The 17,866-nt window shown below is 39.8% G+C and overlaps 1 protein-coding gene across 1 annotated transcript in view; it reads right to left on the bottom strand.

The window, feature by feature from the left end:
- The window catches only part of CDAN1 (codanin 1), a gene marked incomplete in the record, with an annotated part of 1,645,523 nt that overhangs the window by 19,038 nt on the left and 1,608,619 nt on the right, over positions 1-17,866 (bottom strand). Inside the window, 1 exon segment of the mRNA XM_044074210.1 lies at positions 13,398-13,505. Coding sequence (XP_043930145.1) covers positions 13,398-13,505 — 108 coding nt within the window.

Raw genomic sequence — 17,866 nt, 5'->3', positions numbered from 1 at the left:
GGCAAAGGGGGTAAAATCTGGTTCTCCCTTGTTTATTGATATACCAAACAACCAACATATTGTCCATTTGGATATCAACTGTCCCCAAAGGAAGAGAGTTCCAAGGTGCCTGCAAAGCTGAAAGGGCAGCTTTCATCTCCAAGACATTTATATGCAAATTGGTCTCTTTTGGAGATGACAGTCTGTCCCAATAAATGCCCCTTCCACCCCAAATGGGAGGTGTCAGTGGTCAACATGGCAGTTGGGGAGGAAGGCTAAAAGGAACGTCCTAGACGAACACTGTCGGGCTGTATCGACCACAGTAGGGATTCCTTGCAAACTCAAGATAGTTTTATAGAGAGTTAAGGTTGTAGATGAGAGGGCCATTGTACTGCTAAAGTCCACCGGAGTCCATTGGAGGATTTGCATGTGAAGGCGAGCTGTAGGTATCAAGGTGATCGCAGCAGCCATCGATCCTAGGGCTTCGAGAATCAACGTTGCTGGGGAGAGGGGTGAGACAGAACCTGTTTGACATGCAATCTTAAGGCAAGAACTCTGTTTTGTGGTAAGAGAGCAAGACGATTGACTGTATCTAGGCAAACCCCTATAAACTCCAAAACTTTAACTAGTTGTAGGTGGGACTTCCAACAGATTGGTTGCGATTCCCAGGGAGTTGGATAACTGAAGTTAGTAGTTTCTTTCTTTTTCTAGGTGAAGCCTGGTTGTAGCAGTAATGAGCCAGTCATCTAAATAAGGAAACACTCTGATTCCGTGCAGTCTTAGATGAGCTACTACCACTGCGCCATGCATTTGGTGAACACTCTGAGGGCTGTGATGAGACCAAACTGCAGGGCTCTGAACTGGTAATGACAGTCTCCCAGCCAGAAGTGTAAATCTTTGAATGCACCTGTTCATTTGATATGATCGTACGCATCCTGCAGATCTAAGGAGCACACCCAGTCGTCCTTCTGTAATAGAGGCAGAATGGAGTGAACTTGGAACTCTTTATGAACTGATTCAAATAACTGAGATCCAAGATGGGTCTCGGGTTCCCTGTTTTCTTTGACACTAAAAAGAACCTTGAGTAAATTCTGGATCTTCTTTGGTCTGGAGGGACCTCTTGGATGACTTTTGTCAAGCAGCTTTTGAACCACTAGAGGTGCTGACTCCCACTGACTGGGTGGAACATCGGGAGATGTGTTCTTTTCATTGGAGGACGTTGTAAAAAGTGTATGAAATATCCTCTGGATATAATCCTTTGCACCCACGAGTCTTCTGTGATGGCTGTTTATGTGTTTGGGTGCAGGGATAAGCGCCACACAGAAGAACAGTCAGGGAAACCTTTCAGGAGTGCTGAAAGGACCTATCCAAGAAGGAATCTCGAGACTCTTAGTTCTACTGGACCCTCTCTGCCATGTGGGCAGTGTCTTCCACTGCAACTATTTCCCCCTTTGCCTCTAGGAGAAAATAGTTGCAGCGTCTTCCACTGCAACTATTTCCCCCTCTGCCTCTAGGAGAAACATTTCTGTGCGATTCTTGAAAAGGCCCTGAAATTTTGGAACCACATCTTTTTACCACCGTGCTGATTCCTAGAAAAAGGTAGGTCTCTGAGGGGTATAAAAACGGATTCCCATGGCAGATAAGATATTTCCGTACTGTTCACTACAGGAAAGTGCATCTTTAATGGTTGGCCCAAACAAAGAAGATCCCATCAAATGGAGTCTTAATGAATGATACTTTAAACAGCTCCGAAAATCACAAAGCTTCATCCAGGCTAATAGCTATGACTGAACTGGCGGCCTGTGAAGAATCTTCAGCTGCATGCGAGATTAGCTTCATGAACGCATTCCATATTGACTGCAGGGTGGCCACTCGTGAAGAAAAAGATTTTTGTTGTTCTGCTGACAGGGACTGAGGGGTAGAGTTAGGGAGTTCCTTAACTAAGTCCTTCTGTAACCTTGTGAAGTGTGCCAGGTAGTTCAAAGACCATAAAGCAAAGGTCGCTGAGGCATAAACCCGCTTCTCATATTTGTCCAATGTCCTAGACTCTCTATTAGGCGGATGAACAGTAGAGCTCTGCTCGGCTAGTTCCTTCTTGGTGGCTGCTGCAACAACTGTGAAGTCCACAGGGATTCCTTTCATCAGCTATTATCTGTCTGTAGGGGCACTCAAAATCTTATCCAGGCATCTAGGGATCAGTTCTACAGCATCTGCTTCCTTCCATGCCTGGTGGGGAAACAAGATCTACAAACTTCTCTGCTGGGGTGGGGGAGGTGGTGGTAACGCAGGATGTAGCTGGGACAGATCCAAAGATGTCAAGGAACACAGATTCCTCCCAGGAAGGGGTTTGGGATTACCAACCACCTTTCTAGTATAATATTTCTAAAATGCAGACATATTCAGGTGGCGAAGTAGGGGATCCTTCCCCGTCACAAAAATCAGTGTCTTCTGTGAGGGATTCCTCAGGGGAATCCAAGTGCCTCCTTTTGCACAACCTCTTTCGGGGGACTCATTCAGTTGCATGCTCTGGAGAAGTACCGGAAGAGGTGGGAAAGTTCCCTAACTGGAACTGCCTGGAAGCTCATATGGGCTTTGCTATACCTGGGGGACACGACGAGTAGACTCAAACACAGGATCTGAAGGGGGAACAGGAATTTGATCCAAAGATGTAAGAGAAGAAACTCCTCTAGGATAAGAGAAGGCCATCTCCATCATCTCGAAGGCAGAGGGTCCAGGAGAAGCAGAGGACAATCCAAATTGAGCTGAAACTCTCAGATCAGACAATGCAGGGCCTGCCCTGACAATCCACTTTGAGGGAGGATTTGGAGAGGAGCTGTTCAGTGCTAAGGCCCCTAGGGGAAGCGACGGCTCTGAAAGCTTCAGAGTTTAAATCATTCTCTTGGCTCCAACGCCATCATTTCGGTTCTCAGATATATCCTTCTCCAGGGGGCTCAGAAATGAATGGATCAAGGAAGGAGTTGGAGTCGAAAAAACAGATAACTTCAGATCCGATGGTTCAGCTCTTGGAGATCTTGGATCCAAGGGCTCTGAAACAGAAGGTCGGATCAGAGAAGGAGCGATGACTGTATGGAAGGATGGTTTGAGGCTCATGGATCTGGAGGGAAACTGAGCCGTCAACACCCCCAATCTGGATCTGTGTTCTGAGAAATTTTCTCATCATCCTATCCACCTCTGCTTCGGAAAGACTTTGGGAAGATCAGACAGATGAGGAAGTGGAAGGAGGTCTAGAAGATTTCTTGTGAGTCACCTGAAAAAAGGGACACTGGCTCCAGGAAGAATTGTGGGCTTCGAACCTGAAGAGATTTCAAAGCTGTAAGCATTGGATCTGAGGGCTTTGGATCCAAGTTTTTAGAAATTTTGACAGGCAGTTCTGAAGCCACATTAGGCTAGGGAGACCTTGCCGAGGAGTGTTTTATGTGCTCTCTGGGCTCCTTAAACATATGAGAGGGGATCTGAGCCCCTGATGTTGATGTACCAGAAGGAAGAGCAGAAGCAGAAATAAGACCCTTGAGAACCAGCTTGTTCCTTCTATCACTAATAGCCCTACTGTTGAATCCAGCACAAATACTGCAAGAAATATCCACGTGTGCAGGGTCTAAACAGACACATTCCTTGTGGGCATCCGAGTTTGGTATCTTATGCCCACAGGAAGTGCACTTTTTAAAGCCAGTTAGCTTTTCAGCCATACCGTAAGAAAAAAAAACGTGGCAGAAATCCAAACAAGAAAATTAACGTTTTTTTTTTTTTTTAAACAATTTAGCCAATAAAGAAAAGGTTTGTACCAGCAATTGTATAACTAAAAACCTCAAAGCGAGGTAAAGGAAACGAAGATAGGTTACCAAAACTGGTAATTAAAATTACCAAGAAAAATTTTAAATTTGGTAAGTAAACTAGACTAGATAGAGGGTAAGGGAGATACTAGTATATAATCTGAAAAGAAAGAAAACTTTAAAGAAAAAATATAAAGTTTTTAAACTCTCTACAGCCAAAACGAGCTTGAGAGATCTCAATCCCAACTGAACTGTAGAGTGGCAAATAAGGTCTAGGGTAACTCAGCGGTCAGGGCACTATGGGCAAAAGGAGGAGCTTGAGAGAGTCTGATCCTTGAATCTAGAGTAATGTGTCAGTCTCGTATGAAGATCCGATATGAACCCATTCGTTGAGGAAAGAATAAAAATGACATCAAATCTATTACGTTTGGCTTTGAAGTCTTCTGGCATGAGATGAATGTGAAGCCATGCATACAGAGCCAGTAGCAGCTGCTCTTGAAGAGGCCTCTACAGCATTATAACTACATTTTATACAGTGAGTAGCTACTTGAGTAGCCTGAATAAGCAAGGACATTTGCTGTTTGCGATCTGGCTACTTTGGATCTACCATTACCTTGTTTAAGGAGCTGAGAATAGATAACAGGTACTTGGTCATCTGGATTTGACTAAGAGCAACCTTGAATGCCAGAGTAGGTGATGTATAGACTTTTATCCCCCCAGCTATCCACAGCTCCACTGTTTTTGTCTAAAGGAAGGGCACTGGCAAGAAGTTAAGGTTTATCAAAAGAGAGAGATCCCTCAGAGGGATCTGCTACTGGATTCTTGTACAATAAACTCATCAAGAACTTTAGAAAAACTCTTTGGTCTTTTGGGGGCAGGAAGCTGTGAATCAGGGGTAGCTGAGGAAGACTGGAAAGCATCCAAGAAAGCCTCCAAAACATGAGGGACAGGTGAAGGAGCTGGGTTGGACTGGACTGCCCATTTCCAAGAGGCTGTAGAATCTGTTCTGCACCTCTGAAATCTGTCTAGACTCGCACTCAGAATGTTTAATCATGTTACTTCTTCTCTCCAAGTGAAGCTTCTTCAACAGGAGGGTCAAGGAAATAGTGTCTTTATCACCAGGTTTGGCCACGGGTGTGTATTTGAGAGGATTATGCCAGAGAATGTTCAGAGTCAGAGGCATCTTCTTCTTCAGAATATGATGAATCCTCAGTAACTTTATGGGGTGCGAAGGAGGAGGGTAGGCAGAATGAAGGATGTTTCAGAGCCATAATGGCCTTGAGAAAAGTACAGACATTCCTTCTTCCTAGATGAGGGGAGAAGGGACATGAGTTTTTTGTTCAGACCCCTGATGTACCTCTCTTAACTTACTAGGGATCTCTTCCCAACTAGAATTTAATTATGCCTTCTGGACTCTCAGATTATGATCTGCAGTTCACCTTTGTCTATGGGAGATAATTCCTCAGTCATAAGGCCCTTGGATGCCAGAATGGCCTCTGGCAGGGTCTATATAGAGGGGAACAGAGGTACTGTCAGACATACAGTGGGTTCTGGAACCTCAGAGAGAGTGTGTGTGTGTGTGTGTGTGTGTGTGTGTCGGAATTAGAAAAGGTGATTATCTGGCCTGGGGCTTTTGAGGTTTTTTTTTTTTTGTGGGGTGGATGTACATCTGGGAAAGCAGGATCTGCCATCTTTGAGTGGGCCAAACACTTCAGAAGCTGGATCTTCAAGTGTTAAGTGAAACCAAATGGGATTTCAAAGTCTTTGGAACAAAGGATTGGCAGATGCAACAGGCCTTGTAGTCATGTTTCACATCTAGGCGGAAATGACACTGGGTATACATATCTTTGTATGGAATTTGCCAACAGCACTTGCACTTACTCCTCTTAGTTGACATCTAATACAGATATGGCACAACAAATAGGCAAGTAAAGGAAGGTTTCCTAATGGGGCACTTGTTTGTTTTTAAAGTTACAGTAACCACCGCCAAACACAGATCAGTCTAATGAATGCACAACCTGTTTCTGAGCTGGCAGTGATATAGTCTGAGAATCTATACTCACACGACTGCCTATATACCCAAATACTTGTAAGCTGACGTCACACATTGGATGTATGACTTAAGGGAATGTGAAGCTTTGGAATCCTGGCTGGATGTCAGTAATACTCCCTCCCCCAAACTTGTTTGCAATACTGCAAAAGTGATTTCAGTTATGACATCTTGAAGAGGTACTGGAGACCAGGGGTGATTTAGGGCTTTAAAAGAATGTATTACCGTTAACATGTCTTAGAAATTTGTCTGCTTTTGTATGTCTTGTTTGTTCCACATACCTTGCACTTTCACCCTTTTGAAACCACTCCGCACTCCAGGTGTGAAGCATCAGCTGTGAGAGACTAAAGAGGAGATGGAAGGGAGAATGGGAAATGTGGATTCAGAGAGAACTGGTTTACCCACCAAAGAACTTCACTCCTTACAAACCCCAAAATGGGGATCTAAAAACAAAGGGTGAAAATGTTAGTCCAGACTGACCCAAGTTACCACAGAATTTCTTATGTGAAGTCTGGCCAGGAATCATACAAATCATAGAAGCCATGCACCCCAGAATCTCGAGAAATTCCCTGGCAGATACCAGGTTTTGATTGGAAAAACTTTTGGAACATCTCTTTGTTCCCAGGGCAGAATCTGACAGACATCCCAGAAAAGTAATTCTGTGAGATGGTATGAGAAAAGATTTCTCCACGTTTGCATGAAAACCTAGTCTACAAAATTCTGAACAATTTCTAAGGGCTCTTAACGGGTCTACTTTACCTACGCGAAAGCTTAAAACAATGAATGCATATGCATCGAACAGAGAAATCATCGAAACACAATAAAAACGTAACTACACAACAAACATGACATGTAACAGCTGTAGGCAGGAGGGCAAGCCCCCATGCACCCCCACGTGGGGGGCTGCACCCACCACTCCCCCCGCTACTTAAATATACCAAGTCTGAGATCGCACTACATTGAAGTAAACGGAAATCTCCACCTACGAAGATTTCCCTTTACAGTTTTCGACGGTTCACACTTTCGATGCATATGGTTCGATGCATATGCATTCGCTGTTTTAACCTTTCGCGTAAATAAAGTAGACCCCTCTTAACAACTAGAACAGGAGTCTGGAAATATAATATAATTGCCCAAATAAGATAACAAAATGCCCCTCTGGTCTGCAGGCACTGGTTCTACAACTCCCTTTTCCAGAAGAGGAAGAAACAGGGTTATTTGTTTTACTGGACAAGGAAAGATTCCCTGGAAAGGAGGGAGTCCCATTGCCAAGTATACACGTAATGAATGACTGCCAGAATCCAACTGTCTGCAACAACGTCTTGCCACAAGGGAAGATGAACATTCAGGAAGAGGGAGAGGTTGCTGGGGGGAAGGGAGCCTAAAGACACAAATAATCACTTTAAGTTAAATGGACTGTCCTTGGTTTTGAGGCTTTCTCCTCTTTTTAGCCTCCTTGCCACTTTGGTTTTTAAAATTCTGTTTAATGGCACCTTGCTGCTTAAATCACTTTTTGAAAAAGGGAGTGGCGATGGAAGGAAAATTTTTGTTTACTTTAAAAAAAATGGAGGTCATCCACGGAATCAAACTTTATAAACACCTTTACTGCAGAAGGGCCAAAGAGAACTCCTTGTCCAGATAAGCATTTAAAATTTCAGTAACAACATCTTCAGGAAGATTTTGAGAAAATAACCAAGCAAATCTCCTCATGACTGATCCATAAGCAAAAGCCTTGGAAATGGTATCATCAGCATCAACAGAACACTAAGGCATGTTTAACAACAAGAAAAGTAGATACAAAACAGTCATTCAAATAATTTTCTACATTTGAAGGGGGAAGGTTAACACTAAACTTTTCCATGTTCTACAAAGGCAGAAGTGAAAACGTTTAACATTAAGAGCCTGACAGTTAAACACTCTGAATGACAAACTTTTTTTTTACCACATCTGTCAAACGTTTTCCCATCCTTATCAGAAGCAATGAGATTAGAATTAACAATCTAACAAAAGCAGCTTTAGACAGTGAAATCAATGCAGAGTCTGCTTTAGAATTAGAAAACAAGTACTTGTGAGGTACCTTGTATACCCTTATCAGACTTCCTAGGGACAGGAGGTTGACTGTCAAGTAAACAGCAAGCTGTGATAAAAATAATCACTAAAGCAGATAATGGAGGAATGGTTTCATACTGAGGAATATCCATTGAGAACAAATCATAAAACATTTACTGAGCAATAGGAATTTAATTTTGATTCCGGTGGGAAAAAACACTTTCACTTTAAAGTTTCAGAAGAAAAAGGTCTTATGTAGGGAATTCTGAAGCAACTGACCTGTCTCTACCGGCAACTGAAAAGATATATAGAACTTTATCTACCCTTTTCCCCTATGATGAGTTCTGCCCCCATGCATGACAACTATCAAACTTTCATTACCTGAACTCAAGGACATTCATTCCTCCATGGTGAGGAGTCCTCAGAATCACTGACGCAAGGAACCATCCAGGGAGACCACAACTGAGGCAGTCATGAGGGATGTTTATGTCTTTTCCAGCATTCTGACTCTTAAGATATTGTGGATGGCCTAATTCTACTCCCTGGCCAAATGGACCAGCTACCTGCATCACTGATGGGATCCACTATGCCCTCCCCTTTAAGTTCACAATCATGTGTACTCACTAATTAGTGCTAGCGCCTGAAAGTGGTTTCTTCGGATGAAAGCTTGCCACTTCAAGGATGACTGCAGAATCCCACCCCTCTTCCCAAAAATTGTGTCAGTATATGTCTTGCCCTCTGCCCAAATGGATGGGCATACCCATCTTGGCTGCATCTCAGGATGCCAAAGCCATAGTCAGGAATTTATCCCACTCATTCATCAGAGTTAACAATTTTCTATCTTATTTTGACTTTAAAGTCATGTATAGCTGCATAATTTCCACAGACAAAATGAAGATCAATTCACATTCCATCCAGAAATGAGATCCACCTACACAATCCAGAAATAATGACACCTTCCTGTATAGTTGTTTTTTCTCAGTGCTTAAGAGTCGGTCCTTCCCTTTTGTTTTGAAGTTTGGCTAATACTTTTCCTGTTTCCATAATCCCTTAACCGCAGAAGGAAGGTATACTCCAACAAGCCATTATCCCAATAAGATAAAGCATTTATTTGAGTTGAAGACAGTTGTGAGGTAAGATGAGCTTCAGTTTAAAAGCAGTCACACACAATGCTATTCATAATTTTTGACATTCTATACATTTTGCAAGCTGGAAGATTTGTAATAATCACGTCTTATGACAAAAATAACTACAGCTGCTTAAGCTTAAACCAGCTTCTTCACAACTCTCCTCTTATTAGACTAATACAAGCTTTCTAAAGAGAAACGCAACAAAGCAAGGAGTAAAATGTACATCATTAGTTAAACAGAATTTTTCTTATTTTGAAAGATTCTCAGTGTGACACTGCCAGCCCAGCTATCTGGAATTTTGTAAATAACTCTGTCTCATTTGTGAATATTGATATGATTTATAAAGAACTGCATGTTACCTACTGAGCTTCAAGAATGTAACCACAGATCAGCTGTGGCAAGAGACTCAAAAATACTGAGAAAAATAAGCATTGTAGAACAATTTTATTTCTATCTGCCATTTATTTGGCCTGAAAGATTCACCTTCATTTTTAATTGTCTGTTAGGTTCTAGTGTCTAAATGATAAATCCTGGCTTTATTTCCCACCTTTTCCAGCCTTCTCAAGCTGCTCACAAGATATACAGACCCTTCTAATATGTTCTTCAATGCTGGACAATTTTTGCTCTCTTTTTGCATAAGCCACCTCTTGCATTTTATGGTAATATGGCCTGAAAAAGAAATATTATATGCTATGGCTACATATGCCTGTTGGTATTGCCATTGTTGACTGCTGTCCGCTACAGCACTTTTCCCCCTCTCCTTTTTCATGAGTGTATTTTCTGTGCAGCAACTACTTGTTCCAGTATACAGGCTCATCTTGACCATAGGGATTATTGAACCCCTTGGCTACCTCCCTCACATTTTATAGAGTGGGATCCAGGTGTGTGCATTTCAGCTTGTTCTCTCTCTCTCTGTCCATGATTCCCCTTCCAGCAGAAGACTAGTACTTTTTGACAAACTATAGCTAAGCTTTAAAATTGCTGCTTGTTACCAACCATCTCACACAATGAAATACTGCCTTTCAGGGAAAGTCCAGTACCTTTTGACAAATTTGGCTCAGGTGCAGATCTCCTGCTGCTGCCTAACTCGTGCCCTGAACCGGCTACCTTTACCAACTTCTGTTGGAGATGCGGGGTACTGTCTGGGTTTCCCCACTGCTAACTTCCATACATGACTGCCTTCATGCCTGTCAGCAAGTAATTGCATAGTCACTTTAAACTGTGTTATGATCTGGTAACTATAGTCTCATGTCCTAAGACAAAGTATTGACTGCTTGCCTCCTTATCATTAAGGTCTTCCAACATTTTAAAAATAGCAACATGACAACCACTCACCTATTTTTATTGACATTTGTAGAACTGATTTCTACAATGAATTCAATAACCACTGTCCTATACATTTTTTCTATTATCTTCAAATTTCTTCCTGGAAGCTTCAAGAATATGTTAAAACATTTAAATACTGTTTAGCTTCATCGTAATTAACACAAGTCATATCATTAAGTTAATACATGCAGAGCCTTAATCATGAGCACAGAATTTGAAAATTGCACCTATTACCCATGGTCAATTTGGTGCTGATTAGTTATCCCCTTCTTTGTAGTCAATAAAGAATTTTGCACCGATTTGGAATCTTGGGTTTGATATTAATCCCATCACTCATGAGTCTGAAGAAAAAAACAGCATCTTTCACTCATGTTGATGATGCTTCTTTTCGTTCTTAATCCCTTTGCACCTAAAACTGTTTCAGTGTTAATTGTTTCCTGCTGTAATACTATCCAGACTTTTTATAGGTTCATAAGTACTAGACTAGCTGCCTTTGCAGGCAGTTTTAAGTCTAGCCGATTTCCCTTTTGATAACTGAATAAATTTATCCCATTTGATATCAGACTGGCCTAACTTATCCTATTGTCAATAATTATATATTATCCCCTAGTGAGACTAACTGGGATCATACCACAGAAAATTTGAGGGGACTCACGTAAGGGATAAAGCATTAAGGAGCTGCCCCTATCCATTAATAGTTTTACTTTATCCTAAATGTTGTGATCGCCTGGAAATCAAAGAAGTTGCTTACTCAACAGATTGTGGATGCCTCCAAGCAGGTATAACAACTTAGTTTAACATCATTAACATTTAGGGAGCAATCTCATCAGACTGGTAAAATTTATGCATTCACCAGACTTAAGGCCTTTCTTTACTTTTAAAGCAAAATAACTTTCTTAACTTAAGAGAGAAAAAGAAGAAACTACTACTACTACTCTCTTTCTTCAAAGTCTGTTTAGGCAATTATTATAATACCAGGGTCTGTTACCCACAAAATCCTGTATGCAGAGACAAAATAATTACAAGAAAATGATTATTTCTTGGTTAGTCATGCTGTTATCAAAACAATCCTGCATACACGTTATATTGTTTTGAAATCAAAGTTGTTTGATGTGTAAAGTCAATGGTGTCCTATTTTCTTTCCAGTTAACAGACAAGTAGTTAAAGTCACCTAGGAAGACAGTATTAGGTTTAATAGATAGGGACTCTAGCTGCTTGATGTAGATCTCACAGTCAAGTGGGAGGCATACAAGGGGTCCCGCTGTTATCATTATATGACAACTAGACTTGTTTCACTGAAGGAATTTGAGGCAACAGCTATGTAGAATTTGTCATGATATAATGGGTTTGCAGATGATTAAATACGTGTCCCCACCATCACCAGAAGGTCAAAATGAATGCTTGGTGGTAAACCTATGTAAAGACGGAATGTTATTACAGTGAAATCAAGTTTCCATAACTATACAGATGTGCATGTGATCAAGAGTCAAGAAGCTCAGGTATCTTCTCATTAAGACTCAGCATTCAAAGTACCATGCTAATACAACCATTTTTTTTTTTTTTACTTAAGCTCTTTCCCAGCTTCCTTCAATGACTGTCCTTCACTAAACTCCACCACAATGTCTTTTTCTCATTATTTTTCCTCTATAATGGAGTCTAGCAAAATTTAAGTTTTAAGACGAGAAAATAGCAAATATTTACTCTAAAAAAAAAAAAATTCCTATCATAAGACATCTTAACATTATGATTATCACCAGAGATAAGTGACTGAGAGTTAAGTACTACAAAAGATACAACTTACTCAAGTGACAAAGTAGAATGTACAACAAATAAAGAAGCAAGAAGAACTGAAGGAAGCTACTAGCAACAAAGACCAGATCAAGTCTCGTGCATCCATCAATATTTAGAGGAGTACTGAGACACAAACTCAGCTTTGGTCTTAAGAGAGACTGAGGCAAGTCTGGTGAAATTTCTAGCCAAGAACAAACAAGATAAGGTGAGAAAAAAAAAAGAAGTTAGAATTTATTACTACAGTGACCATCCCCAGAGAGAAATCTTCATTCTCACATCACAACAATTGTCTGATACAATGCTTGTAGTACTGCATTTGGTGCATCTACTAGTCAATCTCCAAAAGTCTTCTCCACCTTAAGTTGTGAACACAACCTCAGACTACTGAAACTTTTCCACCTGAAGTAGCTCATTCCCCCTTACCTGCGGAAAGCAGTCACATCTTGAGAGAAATGTTATCTCCAATTTGGAGGTGCTTAAAACTACATTAACTCATTGTTGTTTTCTAATTCTGTCCGATTTCTTCCAGCTCCCTTATTCTCTAAACAGCAGGAGGAACTCTACCACTACAAAACCTTCTGCCCTCATGCATTTTCCTTTAAAAGGAAAGCAAGACTGAAATCTGTTCTTCCTACTCACGATCATTACAATATTGAACACGATTTTTACTAAAGTGTGCAGAGACAAAAGCGATATATTAACTCCTTGCTGTATTACTACCAGACAAGAAGGAAAACTGACAAGAGGAAATCAAGATCTTAAAGTAATTAAGTTTCTGCATCTCTGTTCTTTCGAATTAAACAGCTTAGGCAACTATTTGGTTTGAGAGTTTATAACTTATCTCAACTTACCTGGGGCAGAAGTGTGTGTGTAAACTGCTGCTAACTGCGTAGATATAGATAGGTGTATGTATACCATGGTGTCAAACAAGAACAGCAACATTGCTTATACAACAGTATATTTTCAAATGGTTCAGATTTCAACATATAATGAATATTCTACTAGGCTGTGTATTTTTTACATTGCACATTTCCAACATAATATAACTGCAAATAACATGCTTTTAACCCACACAGTTATAGAATATACATTAAAAACATAATTTTTAAAAGTCAAAGTAGCACAATTAATTTACAGTCAATGTTCTGAAGTCAAAGAAACAGAGAATAAATACAACAGCAGGAAATACAAATTACAAAAAGTAACTGTCATATGTAACATATTCATCTGTCGGATTGCTGAAATGCAAAAACTGCCTTAACAGCTGGGACTTCAACATACCGTTGGCCATGAATGCTGTTTAAGACTTTTCAAGTGGTCCTGGATCTTTGTGACTTCCAACAAGTCATGCTGTAAGAGATGCCGAAGTAGACATAAAAGATGGTCCCACTACAAAAAGGAATAAAATGCAATTAGAACAGGAAAAATTGCAGTTGTGTAAGTCCTACTTACCTGTAACAGTGGATGTTACATTTTCCTTTCTGTTACTCAAAAAAGGAAACCAAGCAGCTGTTCACGAATGACTGTAAGCCACAAAATACTGTAGTTTAAACGTATACAAAGTTTATTTAAAAACAAAACATGTTTTCGTCACTCTAAATAAGAGTAACTTCATAAGAAATAAAAAGCATAAAGTTAAGGCTTTTAAAAAGTCTGCTTAAAAGCTAATTAGTAATACTTGCCAATCAACTGGTCTCTTTTAGTTGGAAAAGCGACAGCATTTAAAGCAATACCAGCTAGTAAAGTAATAACAAAGCCACTCCAATGTTCAATGAAAAGAAACAAAGTATACACACTTTGTTTCAAGTATCAGAACAGTTACCCATAAAACGGTTAACGTCGACTAGTAATAAAACTGAAATCATAATTTATGATTTATAACAGTGGTCTTAGATGAGCCCAAAGTGTATAAAACATACTATTGTCTACCCAAGGAAGAGTACTGTAACACAATATGCCAGACTATAAGATCATAATTGTCTGAATTTAGTGTCTCATACAACTCTTTAGTTTCAACAAACAAGTTATGTTACAGTTGTCGTTAAGACCAGGATAAGAGAATGCATTTAATGTCAACTGCCATTCAAGTTCACGGCATTCCAGTAGTGTTGAAGTTGGTCCCCCTCTAGTGTCATACATTAACTGGTCAATCGCTAGAAATTGAAGAGAGTGACCAGGTTTTATATTAATATGCTTGACTAAAGCGTTTTCACTCTTATTCTTAGAGACTGCATAAATATGTTCGTAAATTCTGTCACAAAATTTGCAGTCAGTTTTTCCCACATAAAACGCGTTACAATTTTTATACACAGCCAAGTAAATGATACTCAGAGTTGCAATCAAGTTTATGTACAATAGAGTATTTTCTACCTATTTCAAAAGTACTACTAGTTTTAACATGTTTACACATCCTACAAGCTCCACAGGAAAAAGAGCCACATGTTCTATTAACTCTGAGATTTTTACCTTCGAGGAGACTTTTTAAGTTGGCACCTCTCCTGTAGATGATAATCGAATGAGGTCCAATTCTCTCCATCAACAAGTGGTCCTTATACAATAGGTATCAGTTCTTATATAAAGTAAACTTAATTTGGTCACTGTCATTATTAAAGGTTGTAATAAAACAGGACTTGTGAGAATAACTAGTGGCACCTTGACCCACTACTAGAACTTTACTATTAAGATGCAAAGTACTGTTCAGTGTGTTAGTGGGGTAAGAGTCGTCGTTCATGTCAACTACATCCATATTCACCTCGTCGGTGGTCATCTTGCAGTTTAAAATAGGGTTGAACAAACCTAATCTACGTTTGTATTTCACTTCTACTGTTAGTTCTTGGATGAGGTGAATAGGGTACCCTCTATTCACAAACATGTTTTCCAGTAGTTGACATTCTACCAAAAAATCAGCTTCTGTAGAACACATCCTAGCTGCTCTGACCAATTGACCCTTAATGATGGAACGTTTCTGTTTAAAAGGGTGTGCGCTAGAATAATGCAAGACGAAGTTACAATATGTTGGTTTCCTGTAGATAGTAGAACACAACTTATTGTTAACAGAGACTTTAGTTAATTTGACATCCAGGTAGTCAATACTAGATGTGTCAAATTTATGTGTGAATTGGAAAAATGTAGTCGTAGAATTAAGGTACACAATAAATCGGTCTGCTGCATGACTGTCTCCTTTAAAGATGATAAAAATATAATCTAAAATTCTCATGTAATACACAAGAGAGTTTGATATTTCTGGCTTGCCAAAAATGAATTGTTTTTCCCAGTAGGCTACAAAAAGGTTCGCAAGGCTCGCCCCACATGGGGAGCCCATAGCTACCCCGTGTTTCTGTAAGTAGTACTGGCCATTAAATGTGAAAAAGTTGTTTGTCAAAATGACATCTATAAGTGCAGAAACCAAATCAATGTCGTTAGGTGGAGCGTTTTTTTTCTTTCAACATTAAAGACACCCATTCAACTGCTTCCATGTGTGGGATAGAGGTATATAAATCGACCACGTCTTTTGTTAAAAAATTAAAGTCATGGTCAATAGACAGGTTGTTAAGACTCTCCAAAAATGACCAGGAATCTTTACAGACTTGTGGAATCGGTTTCAAATATTTTTGAAGTATAGAATCAACTACCTTGGCACAAGGATACGTTAATGACGCTCTACCATCAATGAGGGGTCTCATTGGTGGGTTCAACATGTCTTTGTGAATTTTAGGGATTCCAAACATTATTGGTAACTTTGGAGAAGGGATGTTAATGTAGTTGAATGTATATAAATCAATTTTAGCCTCAATAAATAAGTCCCTTGATTGTAACTCTAAGAGTATCATCTACTTGGCTGTGTGTAAAAATTGTAACGTGTTTTATGTGGGAAAAACTGACCGCAAATTTCGTGACAGAATTTACAAACATATTTATGCGGTCTCTAAGAATAAGAGTGAAAACGCTTTAGTCAAGCATATTAAAACCTGGTCACTCTCTTCAATTTCTAGCGATTGACCAGTTAATATATGACACTAGAGGGGGACTAACTTCAACACTACTGGAATGCCGCGAACTTGAATGGCAGTTGACATTAAATGCATTCTCTTATCCTGGTCTTAACGACAACTGTAACATAACTTATTTGTTGAAACTAGAGAGTTGTATGAGACACTAAATTCAGACAATTATGATCTTATAGTCTGGCATATTGTGTTACAGTACTCTTCCTTGAGTAGACAATAGTATGTTTTATATACTTTGGGCTCATCTAAGACCACTGTTATAAATCATAAATTATGATTTCTGTTTTATTACTAGTCGACGTAAACCGTTTTATGGATAACTGTTCTGATACTTAAAACAAAGTGTATACTTTGTTTCTTTTCATTGAACATTGAAGTTGCTTTGTTATTACTTTACTAGCTGGTATTGCTTTAAATGCTGTCCCTTTTCCAACTAAGAGAGACCAGTTGATTGGCTAGTATTACTAATTAGTTTTTAAGCGGACTTTTTAAAAACCTTAACTTTGTTATGCTTTTTATTTGTGATGAAGTTACTCTTCTTTAGAGTGACGAAAACGTGTTTTGTTTTTAAATAAACTTCGTATACGTTTAAACTACAGTATTTTGTGGCTTACAGTCATTCATGAACAGCTGCTTGGTTTCTTTTTTTGAGTAACTGAGTGTGTTTTAAGTCTTTTTTCCGTTTTTCTGGTACATTTTCCTCTTTGCCTTACTGGCATTTTGTGTTATCTGCCAATGTAAACAAGTACTGGCCAACTTTCAAATGCACAGCTTCCCCTCCTCTCTTCCTTTGACAGCTGATTAGCTGAGCATATCCTGAGAGGGAAACCTTAGGCTGTCACAGGAACAAAATGTTCAGGCTTTTTTCGCTCCCATAAAAGAGGATAGGAAAGTACCTGACGCCAGAATCTAGAGACAGTAAATTTGCAGTCATATAAAAAAAACAAATCTAATAACTGAATCAGAGAGGTTGAAACCCACCTCAACTTTTCACAATCTGGGGTATGGAAAGTGGGTACTGCCACTGAGGCCAGTGTAGAAGTAGAACATAAGGAAGTTATGTCTTACCATAACGTTCCATCTGTATTGTTGATCCTTGTTCAGTCATTACGAATGGGTATCGGTTCCGACCTCGGAAATGAGCTGGCCATTTTCCAAGCTAGCGTCAGCTACAAACTCTCGAGCTAAACTCTTACCCATAATCCCCCTCTCCCTGTTACCTCAGATTGAGTTTGCGAGTCAAAAGAAGGTAGAGGCTACCTCTGGTCAAACCGGATGGTGAGATCCACTAGAAACCACAGGAGGGGGAAGGAGGGAAGGTCGTAATGACTGAATGAGGATCAACAAATACAGATGGAACGTTACGGTACGACATAACTTCTTTATCTGATATTGTTAATCCTTGTTCATTCCTCACGCATGGGACAGAGTCCCCAGCTACCTCTATTCCTGGGAGGCTCTCACGGAAGGACATTCCTGAGCACCATAGAACCAAAAGAGGCTCTTCCCCTGGAGGCCAAATCCAATTTGTAATGATTGATGAAGGTATGAGGTGTAGCCCAAGTTGCAGCTGCACAGATGTCATGTAAAGAAGCTCTGGCATGGAAGGCAGCAGAAGTTGCCACTGACCTTGTTGAATGAGCTTTCATAGTAGTAGGCAACGAGATATTATGTTGTGTACAAATGAAGGTCACACAGTCCTTCAACCATCTAGCTAATGTAACCTTAGCAACAGCAGATCCT

This window comes from Protopterus annectens, chromosome 6.part0 (assembly GCF_019279795.1).
Source record: "Protopterus annectens isolate FY-2018-M chromosome 6.part0, PAN1.0, whole genome shotgun sequence".
In the NCBI taxonomy this organism is placed as follows: domain Eukaryota; kingdom Metazoa; phylum Chordata; order Ceratodontiformes; family Protopteridae; genus Protopterus; species Protopterus annectens.
Note: the sequence above shows the minus strand (reverse complement) of the source record. Positions and strands in the feature narration are given on the sequence as shown.